This window comes from Scyliorhinus canicula, chromosome 5 (assembly GCF_902713615.1).
Source record: "Scyliorhinus canicula chromosome 5, sScyCan1.1, whole genome shotgun sequence".
In the NCBI taxonomy this organism is placed as follows: Eukaryota; Metazoa; Chordata; class Chondrichthyes; order Carcharhiniformes; family Scyliorhinidae; genus Scyliorhinus; species Scyliorhinus canicula.
Window position 1 is genome coordinate 59,811,621 of NC_052150.1, and position 16,934 is coordinate 59,828,554.

The 16,934-nt window shown below is 52.0% G+C and overlaps 1 protein-coding gene across 1 annotated transcript in view; it reads left to right on the forward strand.

Moving 5' to 3' along the window:
- elovl2 (ELOVL fatty acid elongase 2) overlaps positions 1-16,934 on the forward strand; it is a 224,546-nt gene that overhangs the window by 194,261 nt on the left and 13,351 nt on the right. The window contains exon 6 of the mRNA XM_038797149.1: positions 11,645-11,769. Within this exon, the coding sequence (XP_038653077.1) occupies positions 11,645-11,769 (125 nt within the window). The remainder of the gene's footprint in view (positions 1-11,644; positions 11,770-16,934) is intronic.

Below are 16,934 nucleotides of genomic sequence, written 5' to 3' on the forward strand. Positions count from 1 at the left end.
GTGCTGCATTTTTGAAGGGAGAAGTCCCACTTTATGTGGCAATATTGTCATGAGTATCTTTAAGAAATGGATGTTTAAGCAGTGTACCTTTAAGAAATGAGGCAGCTCATATTACTGAAGTGATGTCAGAGTGTGGGTGGAGCTGGGTTTTTAGCTCAGCCATTTTGCAGTGTTTAGGTTTCAGTTTTGAGAGAGAGCAGCTGAAAAGTGCCTGGCTGGTTTGCTGTGAGCTGTTTGAAAGGTGAAAGCCAGTTTGAGGAGAAAGCTAGGTGTGTTTGTGTGTTTTGCAAAAAGCTGCAAGAAGAAAACACAGAACTGGTCTGTTGATGTCTGAAAATGCAAAGACTATAAGTATATTGAATGTAACCTCATGTCTGTTGTTAAAGGTGAAGTCTTTTGAAGGTTTGAAGGAACATTTTGAGGGATTATTTAGTGTTGTATTATTTTTGGGGTTATCTTTAAAGTAAGGGGTGTTAAGGGATCCAATGTTTATTTAAAAAGGTTAAGTTGAATTAATGGAATAAACATTATTTTGTGTTTAAAAGCCCACGTGTCCATAATAGGGGCTGGTTTAGCTCACTGGGCTAAGTCGCTGGCTTTGAAAGCAGACCAAGCAGGCCAGCAGCACGGTTCGACCCCTGTACCAGCCTCCCCGGACAGGCGCCGGAATGTGGCGACTAGGGACTTTTCACAGTAACTTCATTGAAACCTCCCCGTGACAATAAGCGATTTTCATTTCATTTCATTTCATTCAATTGTAATACACACCTGGAGACCAAGCCGTGTGCTTCAAAAGGGAGAGGTTGGTTGGACTCATTGATACATTTCAGGGTTCTGAAAACGCCGCTCCCATAACAATTGGGGGCTCGTCCGGGATAAAAGTCTATCTATTGGTTTGGCTTTTTTGAACTGAAAGACAGTGAAGGATTGTTGCTTTTCCGGTGTGGTATTTTAGTTTAAGTGAGGAGAGTGTTGTGAACAATGGCTCTTTCAGAGGCTCAGAAGTTTTTGGGGATGGTGAATGTCACACGCAGTACCTTACGGACAGAGACGAAAAGCAGACTGTTAGATTTGGCAAAAACATTGCAGTTAACATTATCTGACAAAATGCGAAAGGATGAGGTAATTATGGCGGTGGTTAAGCATTTAAAGTTGCCTGAGATAGAGTCTGACTCATTGGAAATGGCAAAAATTCAGTTAAACAAATGAAACATGAGAAAGAATTAATGCGGCTTGAATAAGAGTGAGAGAGGAAAAAGAAAGAGAGAGAGAGAGGAAAAAGAAAGAGAGAGAGAGAGAGGAAAAAGAAAAGGAGAGAGAAGAAAGGATAAAAGAAAGAATAGCCCTAGCAGAACAAAAGGAAAAAGAAAGGGAGATTCAGATCAGGGAAAAAAGATAAAGAGAGGGAGTTTGAACTTCAGAAAATGGCCATGAAACATGAAAGTCAATTAAAATTGGCAGACATAAAGGGAAACGCACAGTTGGATGATAGTGATGAGGATAATGAGAAAGAGCGCATAGTCGAAGGCTTGATGGGAATCTATTAAAATATGTCCAAGCATTGCCAAAGTTTAACGAGAAGGAAGTGGAAGCCTTTTTCATTTATTTGAGAAGGTAGCTAAACAAATGAAATGGCCACAGGACATGCGGGTATTACTGATTCAAACAAAGCTGATTGGTAGAGCTTGTGAAGTGTTTGCATCACTACCGGAAGAGGTATCTGGAACGTATGAGGAGGTGAAGAAATCCATCTTAAGTGCATATGAGCTAGTGCCTGAAGCTTACAGACAAAGGTTTAGAAATTTAAGGAAAGAATTTGGTCAAACATACATGGAGTTTGAAAGGCTCAAACAGAGTCATTTTGATAGGTGGATATGGGCTTTGAAAATAGACCAAACGTATGAAGCTTTCTGGGAAATTATACTTTTGGAAGAGTTTAAAAATTCAATTCCTGATGTAGTGAGAACTCATGTGGAGGAACAGAGGGTTAAAACTGAGAGATTAGCAGCAGAAATGGCAGATGATTATGAATTAGTTCATAAATCAAAGATTGGTTTCTGACATCAGTTTCAGCCGGTGAGGGATAGAAACTGGGGGCATGAGAAATACTCAAGTGGTAAAGGTGATCTAATGGGAGACAATAATTAGATTAAAAAAGAAATCCAGGAGGGTGGAAAAGAAATGAAAAGTTTCAAATGTTTTCACTGTAATAAACTAGGCCATGTAAAGTCACAGTGTTGGTGGTTGAAGAAAAGCACTGGAAAGGCTGATGTGGTAAAACAGGATAGGACAGTGGGATTTGTTAGAGTGGTAAAGGAAAGCCCAAGGGGAGCGAAGGAGGTGCAAACGATTGTACAGCCTGTTCAAGAAGTAATTGTTAAGAAGGTGCCAGATGTCTTTAAAGAATTTACTTGTGTGGGTAAAGTTTACTCATGTGTATCAGGAGGAGCAGGTAAAGAAGTCACAATTTTAAGAGATACAGGGGCTAGTCAATCTTTAATGGTAAGAGATGAGGAATTATGTAGTTTGGGAAGAATGTTGCCAGAAAAGGTGGTAATATGTGGAATTCAGAGTGAGAGGTGTGGCGTTCCATTATATAAGGTAAGGTTGGAAAGTCCAGTGAAGAGTGGTGAAGTGGTAGTAGGAGTAATAGAGAAACTATCTTGTCCAGGAATACAGTTTATCTTGGGTAATGATATAGCTGGATCGCAGGTGGGAGTGATGCCTACTGTGGTTGATAAGCCAGTGGAAAATCAGACAACTGAAGTGTTGAAAGACGAATATCCTGGGATTTTTCCAGATTGTGTAGTTACCCGGTTGCAAAGTCACAGGTTAAGACAAGAGGAGAAATCAAAGGGTGAAGATGAAGTTGAAGTGCAATTATCAGAAACGATTTTTGATTTGAAGGCCTGAAGGCTGTGTTTACCACTACTCCTGTGTTCGTCATCCCAAATTATAGCAAACCATTCAAAGTGGCTGTTGATGCGAGTGATGTGGGCGTAGGCGTTGTGCTTCTACAAGACGACGGCGAAGGCCTAGAGCGGCCTGTTGGTTATTTTTCAAAGAAATTGAATTCTCACCAGAAAAAGTATTCGACGATTGAGAAGGAGACTTTGAGTTTGGTGCTGGCTTTGCAACATTTTCACATTTATGTGACCAGCAATCCATCTGACACCATTAGATATACTGATCATAATCCTTTGACATTTTTGGAGCGATTCCGGAATAACAATGCAAGGCTGTTTCGCTGGAGGTTATTGTTACAACCATTTCATTTAAAAATAGTACATGTGGCAGGATGGGAAAATGTGATAGCCGATGCTTTGTCACGAATGTGATGAATGGAAGGATTTCGGTAGGAGGAAGAAGAACGGGAAAAATGGACTATATTATTATGCCTGTTTGCGTGTGTTGTTTTTTTTTAAACGAAAAGAATTTTTACTGTGTGCATTTCTTAATTGACGGTGCAAGGTTACAAATGAAACCATCTTGAAGTTGATGGGTTTTTTTTTCTTGGGGGGAGGTGTCATGTGAGAGTACCTTTAAGAAATGGATGTTTAAGCAATGTACCTTTAAGTAAATAGTGATGTCAGAGAGTGGGTGGAGCTGAGCTCAGTTCGGCCATTTTGAGGTTAGTTTTGGGAGTTTTAGTTTCAGTTTTGAGACAGCAGCTTGGGTGTGACTGTGTTTTTTGGTGGCTGTGAGCTGCATTGCTGGTGATCTCTGCCATGAAGGACTATCTCCTAATCCTTTGGTGAAATCGGAATTGTAAAAAGGTCTCAGTATTGTATATAAATCTTCTGTGCTTCTGTTTAAAGGATTTGTTAAGTATTTTGGATGTGTAAAGGAACATTTTGCAGGATTGGTTAGTGTTGTATTATTTTCGGGGTTATCTTTGAAGTAAGGGGTGTTAAGAGATCCACTGTTTATTTACAAGGTTAATTTGAGTTCATGGAATAAACATTGTTTTGTTTTGAAAACCACGTGTCCAAAATTGTAATACTACACCTGGAGAACAAGCCGTGTGCTTCAAAATCAACAATCCATTAAAGGTGGGGGTGTCCCCACGGTGACCTGGCCCACCGATCCGCGGGCGGGCCTGTGCCGTGGGGGCACTCTTTCCCTCCGCACTGGCTGCTGTGGACCTCCGCCATGGCTGGTGCGGAGACGAACCTCCCTGCGCATGTGCTAGGATGTCACCAGCACACGCAGGCGCCAACTCGTGCCGGCCGGAGGAGGCCCTTCGGCGTCATCACGCAATGTTTTCACGCCGGCCAACACACCTGCTTTTCAAGTTCGACAACCAGTCGTGCTGGCTGACGAGAGCTTCGAGGAGGTGAGCGCACCGCTCAGCGCACTGCTGGAGTCTGGCCACAACAGGGAAGGCATCCCTGAGAACGGGGGGGGGGAGAGACTGAGGGGGGGGGGAGTGTGGGAGACTGAGGGGGGGAGTGTGGGAGACTGAGGGGGGGAGTGTGGGAGACTGAGGGGGGAGTGTGGGAGACTGAGGGGGGGGGAGTGTGGGAGACTGAGGGGGGGGGGGAGTGTGGGAGACTGAGGGGGGGAGTGTGGGAGACTGAGGGGGGGAGTGTGGGAGACTGAGGGGGGGAGTGTGGGAGACTGAGGGGGGGGAGTGTGGGAGACTGAGGGGGGGGAGTGTGGGAGACTGAGGGGGGGGAGTGTGGGAGACTGAGGGGGGAGTGTGGGAGACTGAGGGGGGGAGTGTGGGAGACTGAGGGGGGGAGTGTGGGAGACTGAGGGGGGGAGTGTGGGAGACTGAGGGGGGGAGTGTGGGAGACTGAGGGGGGGAGTGTGGGAGACTGAGGGGGGGAGTGTGGGAGACTGAGGGGGGAGTGTGGGAGACTGAGGGGGGGAGTGTGGGAAACTGAGGGGGGGGAGTGTGGGAGACTGAGGGGGGGAGTGTGGGAGACTGAGGGGGGGGTGTGGGAGACTGAGGGGGAAGTGGGAGACTGAGGGGGGGAGTGTGGGAGACGGAAGGGGGAAGTGGGAGACGGAAGGGGGAAGTGGGAGACGGAGGGGGGGAGTGTGGGTGACGGAGGGGGGGGGGGAGTGTGGGAGACGGAGGGGGGGGAGTGTGGGAGACGGAGGGGGGGGGGGAGTGTGGGAGACGGAGGGGGGGGGGAGTGTGGGAGACGGAGGGGGGGAGTGTGGGAGACGGAGGGGGGGGAGTGTGGGAGACGGAGGGGGGGGAGTGTGGGAGACGGAGGGGCGGAGTATGGGAGACGGGGGGGGGGGGGGAGTGTGGGAGACGGAGGGGGGGGGGGGGAGTGTGGGAGCCGGAGGGGGGGAGTGTGGGAGACGGAGGGGGGGGAGTGTGGGAGACGGAGGGGCGGAGTATGGGAGACGGAGGGGCGGAGTGTGGGAGACGGAGGGGGGGGGGGGAGTGTGGGAGACGGAGGGGGGGGGGGAGTGTGGGAGACGGAGCGGGGGGGAGTGTGGGAGACGGAGCGGGGGTTAGTGTGGGAGACGGAGGGGGTTAGTGTGGGAGACGGAGGGGGGGAGTGTGGGAGACGGAGTGGGGAGTGTGGGAGACGGAGTGGGGGAGTGTGGGAGACGGAGGGGGGAGTGTGGGAGACGGAGGGGGGGAGTGTGGGAGACGGAGGGGTGGGAGACGGAGGGGGGGAGTGTGGGAGACGGAGGGGGGAGTGTGGGAGACGGACGGGGGGAGTGTGGGAGACTTAGGGGGGGAGTGGGAGACTTAGGGGGGGAGTGGGAGACTGAGGAGGGAGTGGGAGTGAGGGGGTAGGGAGAGAGTGAGCGAGTGACCTGTCCAACCCCGGTTACAAAATGTCTGCCACCATGCCATGGAGTGCCGGTCACGAGGACACGGCCGCTGGTTGCCCTGTGGCTTACGGCCACAGCCCACTGACGCACCGGTGAAGAGGACGTAGTTAACTGCCCGTTGGATGCAGAAAGTGACATGGGGTTAGGCTGCCCGCGTGTCAGCAGTGCGACCAGGCCACCGGGACACACTGCTATCCCGTGGCAGGCCGCTGCCGAGGTGTCGACTAACCTCCGTCTAACATGTCCCGTTTCTCTGCCCCCCACCACCCTTCTGTAGGTTAGCACAATGTCTGCGAACAGAACGGTTATGTTCAGCGCAGTGGTTGGCGCTGCTGCACTGCATTTGGAGATAGAGCAGCGTCCACAGCCACAACCCGCAGTGGATGCAGGGCCAGCTGCAGCAGCAGAGGGAAGGGCCGAGGAGTTGCCAGTCATCGAGCAGCATGGGGGGGGGAGAAGGAGGAGGGGGAGGAGGAGAGAGTGAGGGTGCAGCCACGGCGCCAGAGGCGACGACCAAGGCTGAGGGTGTACCGTGCCCGGATCTCTTTCCTAACAATGACGGACATCACCTGCAGGAGGAGACTCCGGCTGAGTAGGGGGACGGTGACACATATCTGTCACCTTGTGGCGCACCTTGCCCCACGTGGAACGGGGGGAGGACACGCGATCCCGGTTGCCATCAAGGTGACGGTCGCTCTTAACTTCTATGCGACCGGCTCCTTCCAGTCTCCGAGTGGGGACCTCTCCGGGATCTCCCAGTCATCGGTGCACAGGTGCATCCGGGATGTGACCGACGCCCTCTACGCCATCGCCGATCGCTACGTCACCTTTCCCGAGGACCGAGCAAGTCAAGATTCATGAGCTCGTGGATTTGCCAGCGTGGCCGGGATACCGATGGTGCAGGGTGCAATAGATTGTGTTCACGTCCCCATGCGCCTGCCTGCAGGGGATAGGGAGGTCTTCACAAACAGGAGGGGGTCATACTCCATGAATATTCAGGTGGTATGCGACCCCCACATGAGGTTCATGAACGTCTGTGCAAGGTTCCCAGGGAGTGTGCATGACACCTACATACTGGCGCAGTCGTACATCCCTGCGATGTTTGAGGGACGTCCCCCCCGGCTGAGGGGCTGGTTGCTGGGCGACAGGGGTTATCCGCTGAGGTCTTGGCTGATGACGCCTATACGGAGGCCTCAGACCAATGCAGAAACCCGATACAACGAGCCCCATGCAGCAACCAGGGGTGTTGTGGAGTGCTGCCTTGGCCTCCTGAAGATGAGATTCAGGTGCCTGGACCGCTCTGGAGGGGCCCTGCAGTACCAGCCCGACATGGTCGCTCGCATTGTAGTGGTCTGCTGTGCGCTGCACAACATCGCGATGCAGAGGGGAGATGCCGTGCTGCAGGAGGCGGAGGGAGAAGCCAGTGGCAGTGGTGCCAGCACAGAGGAGGGGGAGGAGGAGGTTGGCGGAGTGGCGGGCGCAGCACGCAGACACGACCCAGGTGCTGGTGATGCCCAGGAGTCTGCACGACGGACCCGGCGAGGACGGCGGGCACGCGACGCCTTGGTGGCAGCACGGTTCACGCGTCGCATGCGACGTCCCCGCTGAACACCAAACCACCACGCGCATCGCCAGTCGCGCAGAGGGTCAACACACAACTGCCACCACCGCAACTCCCCCCCCCCCCCTCCCCCTCCCCCACACCCCCTCTCCGTGTACACTGCTCCACTTCGACATCACCCTTACCACTGGGTCCAGACAGTATGGCACAACATTGATGGCTGTGTCAGCGGGTGTGATCAGTGCCATGTGGAATGATGACAGTCCGCTCTGCGATGAGCTGTGAGCTCAGAATCGTTAGAGAGAGTCTGACCCATGGCAATAGCTGAACCATCCACCTTGGTGGCCGCTGAGTTCGTCACGGACACTCCATCACGTGCCCGCGTGGGGAACTGTGGGAAGGGGTGGGGGGAGCGGAAGGGACTGCACACCTGGCACCGTAGTTTCACCGCTCGGCAACCCCAGCGACACTCGGTCACCATCACGATCCCTGTGGCTGTGGAACAATCACACGGTATTACAAGTAAGGTGGAACAGTGCGTTTAATGTTAACAATAATTTACAGATGCCCTAGCCCCTACAACTAAACTGTGCCCTTCACCCGTGCCAATGTACTCTGTGTCTCTCTTTGTTGCCTTACGGGCCCTACCACTACGTCTAAGTGATTCCCCAGATGATACAGCAGGAGTGGAGGAGGACTGCTGCGAATCGCCCCCTTCGACTTGTTTCACCTTCGGCAAGCGTTTCCTGGGGCGACCCGGCCTTGATGGGCCAGGCTGCTCTGCGGGCGTCTCGGGTGACGTTGTGCCACCCTGCTCTGCCCGCTGCCCACCCGATGCACCAGAGATGGGACGGGGGGAGGCCGAGAATTCCGGGACTTCCCGTGATGGAGTTAATGGGACGGGCCCCGAAACCTCCACCTGGCGTTGCCAGTCCTGGAGGCCTGCAACGGTATCCACCAGGATCCGAAGGTTTGCAGAGACAGAGTCCAGGGAGTTAGACATTCCCGCCAGGAACTGTGCGATCTCAACCTGTGAGTGCACGACGCCATCCAGCACGTGTGTCAGGCGGTTGATGCTCTCCGCGACTGACTGCTGGGACTGCGACTGGACCATGACCTGCTGAGACTCGGCCAAGGCCCGCAGCGCGCCGGCAATGTCGTGTTGGCTCTGGCGCATTGCTGCCTGTGAGCGGGCAACCCTGTCCAGGGCCGAGGATGATGCGTGCACATTAAGCCCAACGCCTTGCATAACCTGACCCATTGCCTCCACCGCGGATGCCACCCGTGCGGTGTCGGCCTGGGTTGCTGCCATGAGCGGCACCACTCCCTGCTCCTGGACGCGGTTCGACTCCTCTAACAGCGTCTGCAGAGTCTGGAAGACAGCCCTCATCCCGTCATTGTGTCCCTGGGTTTCTTGATGCAATGGCTGTGCGGGTGGGTTAAGAAACTCCAGGAACTCGGAAAACGTCTGGGAGCCAGCTGGATGCTGGTTCTGGCCTGCCCTCCGCCAGTCCGGGCCCTCGGCTGCTCCGACCTGCACCTGCTGTACCTGCTCAGCTCTGATGTGCGACCCAGACTGTGACCCAGGAGCCTCATCACTAAATAGCCCAACCGGGGTGAGTGTCTCTGGGATGGTGGATGGTGTGGGAGATAGCTGTGCCGCAAGCTCGAGGTCGTCTTGGGTGCACGCCTCCTCTATGTCATCGGCCCATTGAGAAGCCGCAGGGCATTCACGGGCCATTTCTCTCTCTTCCTCTTTCGCCGCCCTCTGGGCGTCCTGCTCCACAGATTCGGTGGGGGAGGATGGGACTCCCCGCTGATCGGGCACCCTCTGTCGTGCGGCTCTGGGTGCGGTGGGGGCAGATGCCTGTCTCCGCCTGGAGGCAGACGGCCCTGGTCGTTTGGCATCACGTCCTAGGGAAGAGAATGAAACGGGTTATTTAGAGACGCTTGGCCGGACCCAGTGGGCAGAGTTTGAAGGGAGAGAGGATGGGGGAGGTGTCCCAGTGGGCAGAGTGTGAAGGGACAGAGGATGGGGGAGGTGTCCCAGTGGGCAGTGTGAAGGGACAGAGGATGGGGGAGGTGTCCCAGTGGGCAGTGTGAAGGGACAGAGGATGGGGGAGGTGTGCCATTGAGCAGAGTGTGAAGGGACAGAGGATGGGGGAGGTGTCCAAGTGGGCAGGGTGTGAAGGGACAGAGGATGGGGGAGGTGTCCAAGTGGGCAGGGTGTGAAGGGACAGAGAATGGGGGAGGTGTCCCAGTGGGCAGAGTGTGAAGGGACAGAGGATGGGGGAGGTGTCCCAGTGGGCAGTGTGAAGGGACAGAGGATGGGGGAGGTGTCCCAGTGGGCAGAGTGTGAAGGGACAGAGGATGGGGGAGGTGTCCCAGTGGGCAGAGTGTGAAGGAACAGAGGATGGGGGAGGTGTGCCATTGGGCAGAGTGTGAAGGGACAGAGGATGGGGGAGGTGCCCCAGTGGGCAGTGTGAAGGGACAGAGGATGGGGGAGGTGTCCCAGTGGGAAGGGTGTGAAGGGACAGAGGATGGGGGAGGTGTCCCATTGGGCAGTGTGAAGGGACAGAGGATGGGGGAGGTGTCCCATTGGGCAGTGTGAAGGGACAGAGGATGGGGGAGGTGTCCCAGTGGGCAGTGTGAAGGGACAGAGGATGGGGGAGGTGTCCAAGTTGGCAGTGTGAAGGGACAGAGGATGGGGGAGGTGTCCCAGTGGGCAGTGTGAAGGGACAGAGGATGGGGGAGGTGTCCCCGTGGGCAGAGTGTGAAGGGACAGAGGATGGGGGAGGTGTGCCATTGGGCAGAGTGTGAAGGGACAGAGGATGGGGGAGGTGTCCCAGTGGGCAGTGTGAAGGGACAGAGGCTGGGGGAGGGGGGGTGTTTGTCATGCAGCGTTGTCTCACTTGGTGCAGCTCCACCAACCTCGCATTGCGCGACCTCCCGGGTGGCAGATCCCCCAACGTGGGGGATCTGCCACATGCTCAAACGTGGTGAGGGGGTGCAGAATGGGCGAACCCCCTCCAGTCTTGTTCCGCTCACGTTTGCTGGGAGCTGTCTTGTCCTGTTGGGGGAGGGGCGCATAGGTAGATCATTACAATACGGCAGGTATCAGCAGGCCATTCAGATACTGGCACAGGTTGGGGGTCAAGTTGTAATGAGACCATTGCATCTCTCCAGGGGGGCCAAAGCGCTGGGTCTGTGACTACTTTGTGAACCACCCTCCACTCACTCTGCCCCAATCCCCCTCCACCCCCTGTGCCCGGGGGAGGTGGGTGATTAAGTAAAGGGGATGGATGGTTGTGACCCGGGGGCACCCTCTTGGCACTTACCCTGGCAGCCCTGGTGAAGTAGTGCAGCTTTTTACGGCACTGCTCCCCAGAGCGAGGGGTCTGCCCCACAGCACTCACGGCAGCAGCCACCTCTCGCCAGGCCTGGCGCACCACTCTTGCAGGGTGGCGATGCCCTCTTCTCGGGCAGATGATGCCCCTCCTTTGCTCCACCTCATCGAGGAGCGTTTCTATGTCAGCCTCAGCAAACCTCGGCGCTGCCCTCCGTGGCTCCGACATGTTTCCCGTCCCGTCCCTGTGCTCGCCCGCGCCTTTTTACGACGGCGGGCGGCGTCACGTGGCCGTGTTCGTGGCGGCGCCACGTTCCGACGTCATCTGGAACGTAATTGCCGCGGCCCCGTTCCTAGCCCATTTCCCAGGCGTGAATACCTCGGGAACGGGGCCGTGTCGGGCCGTCACGGCCGACTTCCGCGATTTTCTGCGGGTGCGGAGAATCGCGCCCAGTATGTTGATGTGATCTTGAAAGCACTGCCTGAAAAGATGATGAAGCAAATTTAATAGTTTGCAAAAGGATCTTGGATATATACTTGAAAAAGAAGCATTTGTAGGTCTATGCAGAGGAAGCGGGTCTGGAGGGTTCTGTAGAGTGGGCTGAATGGCCTTAAGCGCTGTATGATTCTATTGTTCTCATCATTGGTGGATGTGTCTTCAATTGCCAAACTCCATTCAAATTCTCTGCAAAGCCCACTTTCTTTTAAGTCCTCTTTAAAGCCCATCACATTGAACAAGCTTTTAGTCACCCTTCTCTTATTTCATCCATTGTCTTGATGACATTTTTTCATGTGGAGCCCTTGGGATTTTTTGTAATGCACAATTTAATGCAAGCTAAGTTATAAAGTTGACATTGTGCTTAAACGTTGTGTTGAAACAGCATATATGCTCCTGGAGATTGTCATTTTACTCTCACTTTGTTTCATTGCAGGTTTCTTTGGTCCAACTTTGAACAGTTTTATCCATGTATTAATGTACTCATATTATGGTCTGTCCACTTTTCCATCCATGCAGCCATATCTTTGGTGGAAAAAATACCTTACACAGGCACAGCTGGTAAGAAAAAACTTGTACTTATGTAGCACCTTTCACAATACAAAGAACTTCATAGCTAATTAATTACTTCTGAAATATGGTCATTGTTGTAATGTAATTGTATTGTTGTAATGACAAGTGCATGCACACAGCAAGGTTCGACAAACAGCAATGACCAATTCAACTGTTTCATTTGTTTTAAATCCAGTTATGGGAAGTGGGGGTCACTGGCTAGGCTGGCATTTATTGCCCATTTTTAGTCACTCTTCAGAAGGTGGTGGTGAGCTGCCTCCTTGCATCGCTGCAGTCCCTGAGGTGTCTGGACACCCAGGGTGGTACTAGGGAGGGAATTCCAGGATTTTGACCAAGTAAAGGAACGGCGACATATTTCCAAATCAGGATGGTGAGTGACTTGGAGGAGAACCTCCAGATGGTGATATTTCCAGGTATCTGCTGCTCTTGACTTTTAGACGGTAATGGTCCTGGGTTTGGAAAGTGCTGCCTAAGGAGCCTTGGTGAGTCCCTACAGTGCATCTTGTAGATGGTACACATGGCTGCCACTGTTTTAGTCAGTGGTGGAGAGTTCGATTCTTTGTGGGAGGGGTAGCAATCAAGCGGGGCTGCTTTGTCCTGGATGGTGTCAAGCTTCTTGAGTGTTGTTGGAGCTCCACTCATCCAGGCAAGTGGAGAGTATTCCATCACACCTCTGGCTTGTGCCTTGTAGATGGCACTCAGGCTTTTGTGGGTCAGGAGGTGAATTACTCACTGCAGGGTTCCTAGCCGTTGACCTGCTCTGGGAGCCACAGTATTTGTATGGTTTGTCCAGTTCAGATTCTGGTTAATGGCAACCCCCAGGATATTGATATTTGGGATTCAGCGATCGTAATGCCATTTAATGTCAAGGGATGAAAGTTGGATCCTCTCTTGTTGGAGATGGTCATTTCTTGGCATTTGTGTGACATGAATGTAGCTTGCCACTTTTCAGCCCAAGTCTGGATATTGTCTAGGTCTTGCTGTATTTGGACATGGACTGCTTCAGTATCTGAGGAGTTGCAAATGGCGCTGAACATTGGGTTGTCATCCGTGAACATCCCCACTTTTGATGTTATGATGAAAGGAAGGTCATTGATTAAGCAGCTGAAGATGGTTGGGCCTAGGACACTACCCTGAGGAACTCCAGTAGTAATGTCCTGGGGCTGAGATGACTGATCTACAACAATTACAACCACCTTCCTTTGTGCTGGGTATGACTCGAATCAGCAGAGAGTTTTCCTCCGATTCCCAATTACTCCAGCCATGGCTTCCCAATGACTCCAGCCATGGCTCTTTGGTGCCATACTCCGTCAAATGCCACCTTTAGTCAAGAGCAGTCACTCTCGCCTCACCTCGGGCGTTCAGCTCTTTAGTCCATGTTGAGGCCAAAGCTGTATTGAGGTCAGGTGTCCAGTGACCCTGGTGGAACCAAAACTGAGTGTCAGCAAGCAGGTATTTGCTGAGTAAGTGCACTTGATAGAACTGTTGCTGACATCTTCCATCACTTTGCTGACGATGGAGAGTAGACTGATGGGCTGTAATTGGCTGGGTTGGATATGCCCTGTTTTTTTGTAAGGTTATGTGCTCGTCTCTGGAGTAAGGCTTTAAACCAGAACTCACTGACTTAGCGGTAAGAGTACTATCGCTGAGTTAAGATTGAAACCGTAAAACAAAATACCAAGACACTTCATTGTCTATTTTACATATATTTTTGTGTTGTAGGAAATTACCAAGCACTGATATATGAGCAGAACAGCAACATTTCCCACAATACTACCCTGTAATAATCCTCATTCACATCTGCTTAGCCAATAATTCTGACTAAAGTTCACGTAGACAGATGTTGATGCAAAAGATGGATTTAATTTTTAAATTATTGATAACGTCAAGAGCCCAAAAAGGTGGCACAACCAGAGTTCGTACGCACAATCTAACGGCCATGCCCAACTCAGTACGCAGACATCAAATCTCGTGAGAGGCCTCTCATAAGATTTCTCCGGCTCGTTATGCCTCGCGTGATCTAATGGGATCTCGGGATGCGTTGCGATCTGGAACACGTCCACACCCAGATTTGCATATTCAAGTGTGCAGTCACGCTCCCTTAATTATGTTCTCTTTGGAGTTATCCAAGGTACGGGATCTATCCCCTGTGCCTTGGAGAGCCCTAGCGAGCGTTTTATAGAACTGGTCTCCACTAATGGTCTCCACTAATGTGGACCAGGTGTATCGGAACTTGGGGAGATCTCCCAGGCGATCGGGCATCCCTGGTTGAATGGGCTCTGAGCAGTACCCTGACAACCCTGATGCCACCTGGGCATCATGGCATTGCCAGCCTGTCACCCTGACAGTACCATCTGAGTTCTACCCCAGGCTGCCCAGGTGGTATTGTCAAGGTGCAGGGCTGGCACTGCCAAGGTGCTTGGGTGGCATCTTGCCTGCACTGGGGATCAGGCCCAGTGGTGCCCTGCCCTTATGAGGTGGTGTGTGGGGACTCAACAACCCCTAATTTATGTTTTGGTGGGGGGGGGGGGGCACTGAGGCATCCCAACCTCTTCCTGCACTGGCGAGATCATTCGTACAGGAGATGGGACTAAGTGTGGCCTCGGCTGGGAATTCCTCGCTGAGGCACAGAAATTAAATAGAATCCCATTTAATAGTAGGATTGTTCTTGGTGCTGTAAGCGTCAGGATACACCCGACTAAACGCGCCCAAAATGGGACTCGGTTCAATTTTTGTTCAATCCCGCCCGATAATTTGCGCTCTACGAATCTTACGCTCTATGAATCTCCCTTAAATCAGCACAGCTTTGCTCTAACAGTTTAAATTACTCAAAGAATTAAAGCACTGAGGTACCCTGTCACTATAGATGTAGGAGCAGAAATAGGCCACTCAGCCCATCGGGTCTGGTCTGCTCCACCAGTCAATGAGATCATGACTGATCTGGTATAATCCTCAGCTCCACTTTCTTACCTTATCCCCATAACCCTCGATTCCCTTAATTTCTCAAAATCTGTATTTCTCAGCCTTGAACATACTTAATGATCCAGACTCTACAGCTCTCCATGTAAACCAATTCACAGATCCCCCTCAGAGGGAAGAGATTCTCCTCATCTCTGTCTTAAATGGGTGACACCTTACTTTGAGATTATACCCTCTGGTCCTAGACTCTCCCACAAGGGAAACATCCTGTCAGAATCGATTCTGTCAAGGCCCCTGAAAATCCTCCATGTCTCAATAAGATCATCTCTCATTCTTCTAAACACCAATGAGCCCAATCCACTCAACCTCTCATAGGCTCATAGAATCACACAGCACAGAAACAACCTAACCATTCTAATCCCATTTTCCAACATCCTGGTAAATCGCCTCTGCACCGTTTCCAATGCTACCACATCGCTCCTGTAATGTGGATTCCAGCACTGCTCACAATACTCTAGCTGTGGCCTAACCAAAGGTTTATACAGTTCCAGCATAACATCCCTGCCTGCGGCTAACGCTGCGTCAAACGCGCCGGCGCAAATGGTGCCGATTCTCCACACCTCGGAGAATCGCGCGCCGGCGTCGGGGCGTCATGGCGCGGTTGCGGTGATTCTCCAGCCCGGCACAGTGCTCGGAGAATCGTGCCCATTATCCTGGTTCTGGGAGGGAGGAGAGGGGTTGAGGTCACAATTGCTTCACAGCTCCAGGGTCCCAGGTTCAATTCCAGCTTGGGTCACTGTCTGTGCGGAGTCTGCACATCCTCCCTGTGTGTGCGTGGGTTTCCTCCGAGTGCTCCGGTTTCCTCCCACAGTCCAAAGATGTGCAGGTTAGGTGGATTGACCATGATATATTGCCCTTAATATCCAAAATTGCCCCTTAGTGTTGGGTGGGGTTACTGGGTTATGGGGATAGGGTGGAGGTGTTGACCTTGGGTAGGGTGCTCTTTCCAAGAGCCGGTGCAGACTCCATGGGTCGAATGGCCTCCTTCTGCACTGTAAATTCTATGATAAACTCTACGCCTCGGCTAATAAAGGCAAGTATAGCATATGCCTTCCTAACCACTGCATCCACCTGCTCTGCTACCTTAAGGGACTGGTGTACACACACACCAAGGTCTCTCTGATCCTCGGTGCTTCCCGGGGTCCTCCTCATAAGAAAATCCCTCCATACCAGCGATCAACCTAGTGAACCTTCTCGGACTGCCTGCGATGTCAGTTTTTCTTTCCTCGGATAAGGGAACCAAAACGGTTCACAGTATTTCAGGCAACATTCGATTTGCCTTCCCAATTACCTGCTGAACTTGCATGCTAGCTTTTTGTGATTTAAGCACTCGCCGAACCTATCTGTATCCCTCTGTAGACCCTTATGTCGCCACTTGCATTCCCACTATTTTTGGTAATAGTGCATTTACTTTTTCTTCAAAGTCATTCATATATATTGTAAATAATTATGCCCCAGCACTGATCCCTGTGGAATTCAACGAGTTACCAGGTTGCCATCCTGAAAAAGCTCCCCTTGTACCAACTCTGTTGCCCATCAGTTAGACAACCTTCGATTTACTTAGAGTAAATAAAATGTGAAATTCCTTGGTAACTCATTGCTGTCCAACTATCCCTGTTTTTGCACTACTAAATTGTTCATAAAAATTAGTGTGCGCAGTAAAACCGTGTTAAATTACTTACACATAGGAAAACATGTAATCAGGATAGATTAGGACCTTGATCTGCAGTTTTTACATTAAAAACCTAATGACTACCTTGAATCTAAGTGGCTCAAAAACCCACTTAGTAACTCTTTCTAATTACCTGCAGCTGGCCGCTTCCCACTTCCAGTTCAGCCCTACCAGACCTCCCCTTCCCACTTCCCTCTCCAGAACCCTCACTGCTTCTCACTCGCTGCCACTTTCCCAAGCCCTCAATGTGAACATGGACTTGGGAGAGAGATGGCGTTTAGGAGGAAGTACGAAAGAGTGTGAGGAGTGGCAAGTGGGAAGCAGGGAATGGCATGATGAGTGAGAAGAACTGAAAAGAGGGCATGGAGGGACTTGCATAGGAGGTGGTGAGTGTGAGTGTCAGGAGAATGAGCAGGAGGGTTGGCAAGAGGATTCAACAGGAGGATCAGGAAATGTAGCAAGAAGGTCAGGAGCTAGAGCAAGGAGTCAGAAAATGGGGCTG